The 13,007-nt window shown below is 39.2% G+C and overlaps 1 protein-coding gene across 1 annotated transcript in view; it reads left to right on the plus strand.

The window, feature by feature from the left end:
- Nucleotides 1–13,007, plus strand: part of TTC17 (tetratricopeptide repeat domain 17) — a 64,488-nt gene that overhangs the window by 35,015 nt on the left and 16,466 nt on the right. Inside the window, 1 exon segment of the mRNA XM_051622456.1 lies at nucleotides 12,553–12,723. Within this exon segment, the coding sequence (XP_051478416.1) occupies nucleotides 12,553–12,723 (171 nt within the window).

The following is a 13,007-nucleotide window of genomic DNA, read 5'->3' on the forward strand; positions in this document are numbered from 1 at the left end:
TCACATTATTTTAGACAACATAAAAATTCAGAATTCTAAACTTTATTAATAGACCGATGGTATTCAAAACATGAAGCACAACTTGTTTCATGCTTCAAGCTTCTTTAGTCTTATTACTTGGCAGTATAATGTTTTTACAAAAAGCTTTGTGCTGTTCTTTTGGAAGTAAAGGCCGTATGAGTACATTATGAATATCTATGCATGGTATCAAGATATCTGAATGCTTTTGTGTTTGTGAAAGCAACACATACCTCCTTACTTTTTTACTTCGTTCTGCAATGTATACATCAGAGCTGAATGAGCCGCTTTAAGTATGGTCTTAGTGCCCTCTTGTGGTACAAATAGCATATACCACATTAAACCAAGAGTTGTATTATTTCATCTACGTCCTCATAAAATAAAACAAGAGGAACGGGTGTTTAATCTTTTAAGTGTATGGATTTTCCTTTGTTGTCAGCACTTCAATTCTTACAAAGTAAATAAGCTTCAACCTTTAAGCACATTGACCTGAAAGGAGAATCTCTGCTTGAAACTCTAATAGGAAGCTTATGGACAGATTAAATAACTTGCTTAAATCAACATCATAGTTTAAGCCTCTGACTAACTTGACAGCTCTAATCACTTTGAGTTCCACAGAGCAACTTCAGATACACAAACACTAAGCAAAAGCATCACATTCGTTTTCTTTACAATAGTGTGTTAAACCAAAGAGATGTTAAATACTTTGCATTTTTAAATACTTTTCACTTACTCAGAGATGCCCTTACAAGATATGACTGACTTGATACAAGGAGCTGCTACCTTTTTTTTACCCTTTGCTATAGTATGAGGTCCTTTTGCAGATTTTTATCTTAATAGCATTAGTTTCCTCCTTCTCAAGCAAGCTGTTCCGCCAAGGAATGCTCATCACTTACTGTGTTAATAGGAGGAAAAAAAGGGGTTGTTTACTTTTGCAGCAAAGGGTGTTAACCATAGCTCAGAATTTAATCTTGTTTTAGTTGAAGCAAAAGGCCAGAATCTATACCAATTTTATGGGATTCTGAACTGAACCCTAATGCATGTTTAAAATTTAGCTTCTTATTTGACTGAGGCATATCATGTAAAGGTAGAATTACTGAGCACTCCTGAGCCTTATTTAGACTACCACAGATGTTAACACTTATATTTGTCCAACTGTATTAATGGAAGGGATGGGATCTGTGACCATTCATTTCTCTGTTGTTTTTACTCTCTCTTCATTGCCTTATGGGAAGGTTCATCTGTATAAACAGAATAGTCAATTCCAGTAGAGTTTTTAAACAATCAAAATTCTATGAAGCATGCAAACAGCTTGTCATAGCTTTCACGAGCACATCGTGGCAAATGTTTGCATTGTCATTTAGAAGTAGCATAGAGAAGGTGAGTTCTGTCAGAAGCAGTTCTAAAATCAACGTTATAATTTGGAGTCAAATATTCCAAGAAGTTAAATGCTTACTCTCTACATGCACGTGCATGCACTCACATGCCTGTTGTTCAGATTCCACTTGGAATCTGAAAATCAAGCTGTATTCTTTTTAGCATCTCTAGCAGTGGAGATCATACAGTGTCAGTCCATCTGAACAATCTGTTGGTGCTGCATACATGGAATCTAGGTCAACATATTTGTGCTCTGCAGTGCAAAAGGAGTAAGAGGAGGTTAAATTGTATTTGTGGGGAAGGAAAACATCTTACTGAATGCAGGCAGGTGGGGAGATACAGAGAACGAGTACTGCTTTTTGTCCTGATGGGGGCAGACATCCCTAGGGGGTTGGGCTGTCACTAAATGTCAGATGTGCCTCTGACTGGGAGTTCCTGCAGAAATCTTATGTGAAAAAGTGTTCTGTGAGAATAACATGACCCAATTAATCTTTCAGTTTTGTGCTATCATTTCTACACCACTAACTCAGTAAGGGAAGATGCAGTTCCTACCATCAACCTTTTCTGCAATAATTATGGCATTCCTAGAGTTTTAGTACTGTGATCTGAAAGAAACTTGACCAGATGCAGGGGTTTTTATATGTTTTACTATTTGATTTGGTGCCTGCTTGTAAATCAGATCTTTCCCTGAAAAGTCATTGTCTAGCACCTCTTGAGTGGCAGAAGAGAGTTGAAAGTGAAGGACCTTGCCCTCATAGTGCTGTGCCAAGCTCCATTTGAAACCTGTCTTTTCTTTCCAAGCTTCATGTATTTTTCTTCTCAAAACTATCCAGCAATGTCTAGATTGAGCTGCTTAAATTTCAAAATCAAATAATGTGGTACTATGTTAAGCATGGCATTTTTAGCTACAGCAGTATCTAGAGGCTGTATACCCACTGCCCGTGTGCATTGCTTCCAAGCTCCTTCTTGCTGGGAAGCCATTATACATCTTGAAGTTTTCTGTAACCACCAAAGTGTGCTGTCTTAAGTATATCCCTGTTGCTCAAAGGTCCCTTTGACATTTGTTAAATAAGCTACGGCTGAATTTGATCTGCAGCTTTTTTTTTATGTTAACAATTAGGTGATTTATTTGCATCCATGCAAAGTCTGTCTTGCTAGCTGACATACTTACTCTGCTTATTTACAGCATGACAGTGTTGTGTGCCTAACCACCTCTCATGGTTTCACTCTGCATTGTTCTGTTAAGAACAGGATGCCTGAAATATTTAGTGTTCTGTATTGATTATGTCTTTTCCCAGGATCAGAAGGCCACAGGCAGAGGAGGGAGAAGAAAGTCATGGCCTCAGCTGCAGGAGTAACTGAGGAAATGGGGATAGCACAGTGGAAGAGAATTCAGAATTGTAGGAGAGTCCAAGGAGGGTTTACTGATACATTACCATATAAAGGAAAAGCAGTTCAGTGTTAAATACATGACATTTCCCATTTTTATATCGCCTTTATGGTGCAAATGATTCTTCATGATATTTTTTCTGGATCCTTCAGTTACTTCAGCATAACTACATCCTCATGCGGTTGGAGGAGAATCATTAAATTTTTCAGAAGTTGATACCTTCAATTAGCAGATGTATTAACTTTTCCCTGCAATGTTTTTGGTGCTTTTTTTTTTTTTAAATTATTATAGAAATGTAGAGAAAATGAGACATACCGGCTATTGTCTGTGTCTTCATCTCTTCAGAAGGCTGCTTTTGCCAGGGCAGTTTCTTGCACGTTGCTGCTAAAAATTCTTGTTGAACCTGAAGTGTGTGCACTACCTAGAGTTGTACCTTTTTAAAAAGGTCCAACAACTGCATATGTTCAACAGTCTTTTTAGGGGGAAGAATAGTGACTCCCCAGCTGTATCTCCAAGAAGATGTAGTTGCATAAACAACTTCATAGAAAAGCTCTACAGATTGAATTAGTCAGTTGGCTAAAGCGTGTTTGGAAAAGAAAGAACATGTAGTCCCCACATATGAGAAAACTGACAGTGTTTAGTGTCATTAACAACTTGAAGACTGCATTCACTTGGCTTGAATATGAGAACTTGTAAAGTGATGATGTGTTGCCTCAGCCTGTAATGAGTCATACTGAGGATGCCTCAAAGCAGCATGTAGTGCCATGTGCTCAAGTTTAAAATGAACACTGCATGCTGAGCAATGGAGTGCAAGGCACTTAACTACCCCTGGTCTGTCAATGAAGTTGACTTTTTAAATATTTTTTTCCTTTTAATGTTGGTTTCCTGGGTCATGTGAGGTTGTGTTATGCTCTGACTGTCCTTAAAGCTTTAAATCTATAATTTGTTCTGGTGGCTAATGACTGAAACTGGGAAAATACACATTTTCCCTGGAGAAGGAGAATGATGCTTCTTGAATTTAGCACTTTTGGGGAAAAGGAACATTCTTCCAAAAATTATTAATCTTTCTGCAGGAATTGCTATAGTTTTATACTATTCTGGCAGTGAGGGGAGAGTATTTTCCTATTGATTCCTAAACTAGGGTGGCTGACAGTGTTGCTGTTGAACATAACCTTCTGCAGGTGTTCCTTACCTGAACTCAAGAAAAGGGTAATTGAGTCTTTTTCATCACGCTCTGAAGACATGATTTAAGCACTGAACGGGTAAATTAGGTTATGGTAGGGAGATTTAGTTTATGGTTGGACTTGATGATCTTCAAGGTCCCTTCCAACCAGGATGATTCTATGATTCTATGATTTGGTTTTTTTACCTTATTTACTCTAACAACTCTGCTTCTTCATGAAATTTTATTGGCCTGTCAGCCAAACTGCTAAGCACTTAAAAGCTATCTTATAAGGGGCAGACCTACCTGACCAGTTAACACATTGTTTTGCAATTTGAGTGTGTTAGTCACTGCTTTGATCTCTAGTTAGGAGGAAGATCACATGGATATCTATCCCAAACAAATCTATAAGTTGTCATGGATGAAGTCTGATTATTAATCTGCTCTTGTTGAGCAGTATAATAAGCTGGTGAAGAAATACACAGACAAATGTAAATACAGCCTATCAAAAATATTTCCTTAAAAAATATGAAATCAGATCCCTGTGGAATACTATTTAAATTCCAATGTGCGGCACAAACCGTATAGACAGAGTTGTAGTCAAAAGACACACACATAAGGCCATTATGTGGCTTTATAGTGTCACCCCATCTGTTGAGAGGAAGCTAACAGGAACTCATAATGGGGTTAGTTAACTGTTGCCAAACACGATGCTGTTTCTCATGAGTGGGTTACTCTCGTTCTTGAAGTCCCTTTTAAACTTCAGTTTGTAGAGGCATAGAATATGCTGAATTGGAAGGGATCATCAGGACCATCAAGTCCAACTCCTGTCCCTGTGTAGGGCACCCCAAGAATCACACCATGTGCCTGAGAGCATCATCCAAACACTTCTTGAACTCAGGCAGACTTGGTGCTGTGACCACTTCACTGGGAAGCTGGTTCCAGTGGTCAGCCACCCTCAGGGTGAAAAACCTTTTCCTGATATCCAACCTCAACCTCCCCTGATTCAACTTCCTGCCATTTCCCCAAGTCCTGTCATTGGTCACAGGAGTGAAGAGATCAGGACCTGCCCCATCTCTTCCCCTCGTGAGGAAGACATAGACTGCAATGAGGTCACCCCGCAGCTTCCTCTTCTTCAAGCTGAATAATCCAAGTGACCTCAGCCACTTCTCATAAGACATCCCATCCAGACCCTTCACCATCCTCATGGCTCTCCTTTGGACACTTTCCAATAGCTTGATTTCCTTTTTATATTGTGTTGCCCCAAACTGCACACAGTGCTCAAGGTGAGGCTGCAGCAGTGCAGAGTGAAGTGGGACAATCACCTCCCTTGACCGGCTGGCAGCGCTCTGCTTGATGCACCTCAGGACACGGGTGGCCCTCCTGGCTGCCAGGGCACACCGCGGGCTCATACTCAGTTTGCCATCAACCAGGACCCCCAGGTCCCTCTCCACTGTGCTGCTCTCCAGCCACTTGTTCCCTAGTCTGTGCTTACCACCAGGGTTGTCCTGTCCCAGGTGCAGAATCTGGCATTTGCCCTTGTTAAACTTAATGTGGTTGGTGACTGCCCGTCTGTGTTAACCTGTCGAGGTCTCTCTGCAGGGCCTGCCTGCCCTCAAGGGAGTCTACAGATCCTCCCAGTTTTGCATCATCAGAAAACTTGCTTAGAATTCCTTTGAGTCCTGCATCCAGGTCACTGTGGCCAAGATTACCTCCAGTCTCCACTCATGAGATCCTCTCTGTTGACAAGCAGTAGATCAAGGAGGGCATTCTTCCAAGTTGGCTTCCTTATGATCTGTTCCATAAAGCTGTCATCCAGGTGGTTTAGAAATCTTCTGGTCTGGGTTGTGCTAGCTGTATGTTGCTCCCAGGTGATTTCAGGCAAGGTGAAATCCCGCATAAGGACAAGGGTGGTTGACTTGGAAGCATCCCTTAGTTCTTCAAAGAACAGGTCATCCACATCCTCATCCTGGCCAGGAGGTCTATAGTGTATTCCCATTATGACATCCACATTATTTGTTTGTCCCTTGATTGTCACCCAAAGACTTTCAACTGTGCCATTACCAGCTGTGAGCTCCATGCACTCTAGCCTTTCTATTACACACAAAGCCACTGTCCCACCTCTTCTGCTTTCCTATCTCTCCTGAAGAGTCTGTACATAATCCAACAGGGCACCCCAATCACAGGACTCATCCCACCAGGTTTCACTTATGCCAATAACATAAAATTTCTGGGACTGGTCCAAGGCTTCAAGCTCATCTTTTTTGTTCCTATGTTTATTCTACACATTAGCATAGAAACACTTCAGGTGTGGTATATTGTGGCCAACACTGAATGAAAAGCAGAATGAGGGATCCCATTAGTGCTTGGTTCCTCAACTTTTACCACACCATCCCATTGCTCACCACTGGCAACCCTGGTTTTGTCCCCTAGTTCATAGGTACTATAGGATGTCAGGATCTAACAAAGTATTTAATGTTTGGCATAAGAGGTATTGGCTTATGATGGAGGAAAGATTAGAAGACAAATGCAGACCATTGTTGTCTTTGCTTATGGTACCCATCTTTAAGAATTTCCATGGTTTAATTGGAAACAGATTTCAGAGGTGTGTTGTGTGCAGGGCACTAAATACTAGTCTGTTGATATTTGCAGCTACATTATACCGTGACCTACTGTGGGTGAGTGTTTATTGTTAAGAAATGAATAAGAAACTGTGTTCTTATTTGTCAGTAAAAAAAAAAGTAAGTCTGACACATGGGAGAAATCCCTGAGGACAAGCCTTTGCCTTCAGAACTTACACGTGCTTGTTCCTCTTGCTTTCTTTCCCTAAAGGAAGTTTAAAAAAAAAAAAAAAAAAAAATCAAGCTGTTCTTGAGGCACAGGCTGAAATTCAGACTGGTGTGCTGCTTACCTTCCTACTCAGTGTGTAGGACCAGAATTCCCTGAAAGAGACATTTTCAAATCTCTTTTATATACCAGTAGGATTGGAGAGTTTAAATTTAAATGTTTGGATGTTGCTATGTTTTGGGCCCTGTTCCTAGGCTTCATAGAGAAAGTGCTTGCTTGTAGATGTGCATCGTAAAAAACCAAGCTTCTGTTTTAGTGGATGATTAGGACGGAGGAGAGTGAAGGGTTCAGATAGTCAAAGTCTTTTATTTTCTCCTCCCTGTTTTTACCTGTGGAAGAGGTATTGGGAAGGAGGGTTGTCATTTTCTCCTCTGTTATAAAGTAGCCTGCTGAATTCTTCAAGATGGTTTGCGTGCATGTCCGTTATTAAACTGCATTGTATTCTAATTTAAATAGGTTTGTCTTCCTCTTCAAATATTTTCCATGTTTTATTCATCACTTCTTTATATTTCATAAGGAGAATATGTGTGTCTGTTCTTCAGGGACTGGTCTATTATGCGGTGGTGAAATGTTTCTCTCACTTAATATGGACAAAAAAATCTGGTTATGTATTGTTGGCATTTGTATGTTTTGAAAGTTTTATCAGAACAGCTATAATGAGACAAATAGATAATCTTTAAATCTATAGCTAAGCCAATTGAAAGGCATCTTTTGGCTGCAAATCAGATTTTAAATCTATTTCCCTGCAAGTGAAAGCAGTTGCTTTAGTATATAATCCTCTTAATTGAAAACCTTGGAATAAATAATTTTTAAAAAGAATTTTTGTGGGTTTTATTTTGTGTGCTTGAGTCTAAATTTTGACCACATAAATCATCATCATCTTGTTTGCTGTGCATCAAGCTAAAGCTTATTATGTAGTGCACTCTTCTGGCTACTCAATTTTGAGCGTGCCCATCATCATCTTTGAAGAGGGCCACCGACTGCTCATCTAAGGGAGGAATTTAAAGACGTAGGAATGCATGAAAATCAACTTTTTAAATACTTCATATGGCTTTTCTTTATTTATGCTCTACACTTAGCTTTTATTTACAGTTAGCAGTATGTCCTGGCCTTTTTAAAACGTTTATTTTTGCCCTGTAACTTCCAGTTTTGCAAAGGAGGGTTTATATTAAATGAAAGAGCTACAACTGAAATGTGGTTCTGGGGGGAAGGAGAACACACCAAAAACTTAGTCTAAATTTTCTGCACTGCACTCACCATTCTCTGCCAGTACCCAGACTGATATGTAACTTGAAGTACTTGACCAGAGAGGGAACTTAGTGCAATCTGCCTGTTATTATTCCAAACTAGTAGCTACAAGGCTATGTAGGTAGTAGGTATCTGGGATTTTTACTGATTTATCCCATATGTTAAAACTGCAAAAGGTACTGGAGGTACTTGTGTTATTGTAACAGAGCCTAATCACGCCTTGATGAAACTAGCAGTGATACTGTGGGTTTAGAGAGAGCAAGACTGACTGCCAGGTGGGCTCTTTGGCTTTTCAAGTCTGCAGCAAGGCTTTGAACAATTTTATGCTTCTGCAGATACAGGTTGCCTGTCTGCTTTGTATCTTTCCTGGGTCCTGTAGTGCACAGTGAAGATGTATTACAGCTTGTGTATTTCTCTTCAGTTAAATATAGATCTATAAAACATTCACAGGTCAGTATTGCATAGCAAGATAATTGTAGTTAAGAACTTTTCTTCTCCTTTTTGTTTTCTGCTCTGTTTGTCATTTTGTCAATCATTTTTCATTAAAAAGGAACAGAGAACTATTTGCTTACATTTATTTTTATGCTTTATTTTAGGCTTTAGTGTTGCTTCTGGAGCACACTACTGTCTTGCAGTTCAGCAGTTATAGCTTATAACCTTTCTGTAATGTTTTTGATGACAATCCTGTCATAAGTGGTATGCAGTTTCTGCTTCCAAAGCTCAATCATGGGGTTGATTTTGGAGTGTAAATGTGTTTTTTCAGGAAAACACTAAAAAAAGGAATGCATTTATTTTAGAGCAAAAGCTTAATAAAATCAAGTTAATTTATAATTAAAGGTAGCATAGCTGCTAAAGATAGCTCTCTTCTCTAGTTACTGCTCATCCTATTGCTTTTAAAACTCATCTCAAAATAACTGACTTGGATTTTTTTCCCTTAACAAATGTTTTGCAATCAAATCTTTTCACGTGATTGGTATAATATGGTTGCTGCTAATGATTCACAAGACCTTTAGGAAATTATCATGTTCACCTTGAAACGTTAAGGTAATCCAGGTATGCAAGGTGCTTAATCACCAGTGTTAACGTTGCCATGAAAGTCAAAGCTTACAGTTTATATATGGTCTGAAGGATAGTCTCTCAAACAGCACTTCCCCATAACACTGCCCTGCTAGTTAATGTCATATTGCAGGGAAGTCACCATGGTGCAGAAAGTAAGACAGTTCTTCAGGTACTAGTTTGGTCCAAATTTTGATGACTGAGATCCCAGTAGTTTTAGATGCACAAGAGGCTTCTGATAGGGAAGTTAATTGATTCCAGACTTTTTTTTTTTTTAAACCCTAGTAAATTACATTGCATGTGACATGAAGCACTGAACAAGACTTGTATTTTAAAACTGATGGGTGACAATATGCTGGTTTTCAGTTTAAATTCTGTGGATATATGTTGCAGAATGGCTTGAGCAGCAGGACCATGGGCCCCTGCTATCTCCTCGAGAGGCCTTGAGAGCGTAGCACAAACAGCAGCTGTACAAGCAATCTCTTTTTTTAGCCTAACACAAGTATAAACAATCTCTGTTAGCTTAAACTAACTCAAGGACAAGGTAGAGAAGGAGAATGATAGAAAACAAGGAAGAACCCTGGAACTCAGATGTGTGTTGTTGTCCAGTAAAATCACTGCAAGTAGTTGCTGTCCAGTGAAATCACTACAAGTAGTTACTATCCAATGAATTCACTACGTGTAGGTTTGGAAAAGGGTATAAAAGTAACACTGTGTATTCAATAAATCGAAGCTTGCTTTATCAATCACATTGATTCTGGACTGCTTGCTTCCCTCGCCGCCGGCAGATATATTTTAGCCTAATTCTAAATAAGGAGTGTCACCCAAGCAGTGGCCAGCTCTGAACTTTTCACATGACAAAAGAGCAGCGTTAGTTACGCATTTTCATATGTACATTTGACTTGTGTCTGTCTGCATCTGCGTAATTGGTGACTAGCAAAAGTAAAAGAAAGACTACTTATTGATTCACTGCTTCTGAAATGTCTGTAGATGATACTGTTCATCTGTGTGCAGGTACTAAAACCAGTTTCCGTTTGGTGATACATCGTTTCTGCTATAAAAAAAGAGACCTACCTTTACTGAATTACTGAAGCCCCATGGCAGGGGGTTTGGAACTAGATGACATCTAAGATCCCTTCCAACCCGAACCATTCTATGATTCTATGAATTTCACTGTGGGAAATACCGATTTTGCATGTGCATCAAAAAAGCATGGAGTTAGTAGCAGCTTGGTTTCAGTTTATTCTGTACCCTTGACAGCTCAGGCTGACTTACATCAGTATTAATTGGAATTCTCTCCTTGCATTGTTTAACCATAAAGAGGCACATTATGTAAGCGACACATTTCCAGATAACTTGATTTTAGCATAATCTAATGCAAGTCACTGACTATATCAATAATCACTTGACTCTTGGAATCATTCAAGAGATAATCCAGCTCTGCTTATTCCAAGTGGTAGGAAAAAAAGCAGTGCTTAAATTTTAAATTACTTGACTTTTGTTTTGAAGCATTTTAAGAATTTAGGAGCCAATAATTTTCTTAAACCTAGTATGTTGGAGCACAGATGGTGGACTTCAGGAACACTTAATTTCACAAGCTCTGCACTGACAAAGAAAGAATAAAACGTCAGTAAAAATTCTGTGTTTGGCCAAAGATACTCAGATTATTTTGCATTTTAATTCCAGTGCTGTTGATGACACAAAACCATCTATGTTAAGTTGGTAAATAGGAATAAAACTGAAGATATTTAGTGAGGCCACGTTTGCTCTGCCAGATAAGTATCACAAGACACAACTACAGCAGCATTAATTTAGATTTTTAAAACAATCAATGCCCTCTTTAATGGTGATGTTTGATTACTTTACTTACTTTGTGTCATCTTTGTTTCAATGTCTGTAACATAGTAACAAGGTTTTATAATAGACTCTGATCCGCTTTCCTCTGATCTTTCTTAGCTCTCCAGAATCAATAGAAAAAGTAGCAACAGCTGCTCTTAGATACAGTAAGTTTTTTAGGTTGGAGTAAGCTGAGCTGATCAAATGCTGTGAAGTAGTTTTAGACTTCCAAGTTTTGTAGCTGCACTATCAATTTATCAGGACTTTACACCTAAAATTCACACGTGCATATTCAGACAACCGGAATATTTGTGAAATGTTAATAAATAATACGTAGCTGGGCATTTCTAGGGTGGCAGTTGCTTTTTTCCGTCACGTGGCTAAGGTGCTGGAAGTATTGTAATGATACTACTAATGTTCTACAGCCAATGAATGTGCTGGGAGTTTGGGGCTATGTTGTTCCCTTGCTAGTCTCACACTCTTACCTGGTGGTCTTCAGGCATCTGGCTGATCCAAGCTGTAAAGTTCTGACTTGCAGTGTTTCAGTGCCACCAGCTCCGTGGCATGTACAGAGATCTTGAATTTCCAGAGGTTTTTCAACCAGTGTTTTTTCTCTCCTGTGATGTCAGACAACTGAAAGCAGCAATTTGAAAAAAATAGGCCACTCAGGCTTCTATATATAGCAGCTGTCAGATCCCAAGAAAGCCAGTACTGTCATCTAGTCTAGTTTTAGTTGTCAGTGTTTGCAATTAATATTAAAAGAGTCTTAAGTAGAATTTTAAGTGTCGTCGTGGGGTTTTTTCCTTCTGCTTGCTATTTCCACCTTTTTATCTCTTTTTGGTGTTTTTATTTCAATTTAAAATAGTCATCTGTTTTTCAGCCCATTCACTTTTTTCATCATGCTAATGATGAGTTGACCTTCAGCAAAGGGAATTTTGGTCATCATGTTACTGAGAACCACCTGACTTGCATCAAAATCAGGCTGGTTTGATGTCAGGCAGGGGAACTAGTTCCAGCGTTAGTGTTCTGTGCATGTCATTTCTCATAGATTAAACATGAAAATCTCATATATCAAAGTGATTTTTACTTTTTTAGTGAAAACTTTTTTTTTTTTTTTTTACAGCATGGGGGAGATGGGGAGGGGATTAAGGTCAGAGTCTGGCAATCCCGTATCAGTCTGCCTTGGCCCTTTTTCTCTTGCACATAAGCATGCTGAGCAGTATGGTGTCTAAGTGAGGTTCATATGGCAGCGAACTCCCACGTACAGTGGGTGCAGTGTCACTAAAAACATGTCTTGGGAATGTTTATTGGAGTGGCTACCAGCACAGAGTCATTTTCTACATGCTGTGCAGCCTTACCTCAAAGATACCTGATTTTTCTTTCATCAGTAATTCACAGGGTTTACCTAATAATGGCTTTTTCCTGTCTTAGGTGATCTGCCTTGTCAAGCTGCAAATCAACTTTTTAAATGCTGAAAGAAGGCTTTGATACCATGTAGAATTATTCTGTTTAATCATATGTAGAAAACTAGAAAAATCTAGCTCTTGCATTATAGCTTCTGTGGTTGTTTTTGGGAGGGGAAGTCTACATTGTGTATCAGGAAACTTCTCTCTTTCAGGCCACTGTCATGAGAAAAATCCAGGTGGCAGTCATGACAAAGAGAAATACTTTGATGACCACCCTGATCCAGCTGCAGCAGTGGCAGAAGGACACTCTGAAGGAGGCACAGAAGGTCCAGAAGCCCTTACCCAGAGTTCAGCAAGGGATCCCTCCTTCCTGAGACTGGAAAGTAAGTCAGCTGTAGAAAATCAGTCCTGTCAAATGAATTGGTTTCTGTATTTTTTGGAAGAGCTGGTTTCCTTCCTCCAAGAAGCTATGTTTTCCCCATCTCTGTAAAGTAAAGAGTAAGCCTTAAAACTGGTTTCATTCTGTTTACTGTTCCTGTTCTTCTCCAAGTCTAATGTCAAAACGTATCAAATAAAAAATTTGATTAAGGTTTAAATGCTTTCCAAGCTAAAAGATGTAGTTTCTTGCAAGACTCGACACATCTTGGTCCTACCTCAGTGAATTCTG

This window comes from Apus apus, chromosome 5, assembly GCF_020740795.1.
Source record: "Apus apus isolate bApuApu2 chromosome 5, bApuApu2.pri.cur, whole genome shotgun sequence".
Lineage (NCBI taxonomy): Eukaryota > Metazoa > Chordata > Aves > Apodiformes > Apodidae > Apus > Apus apus.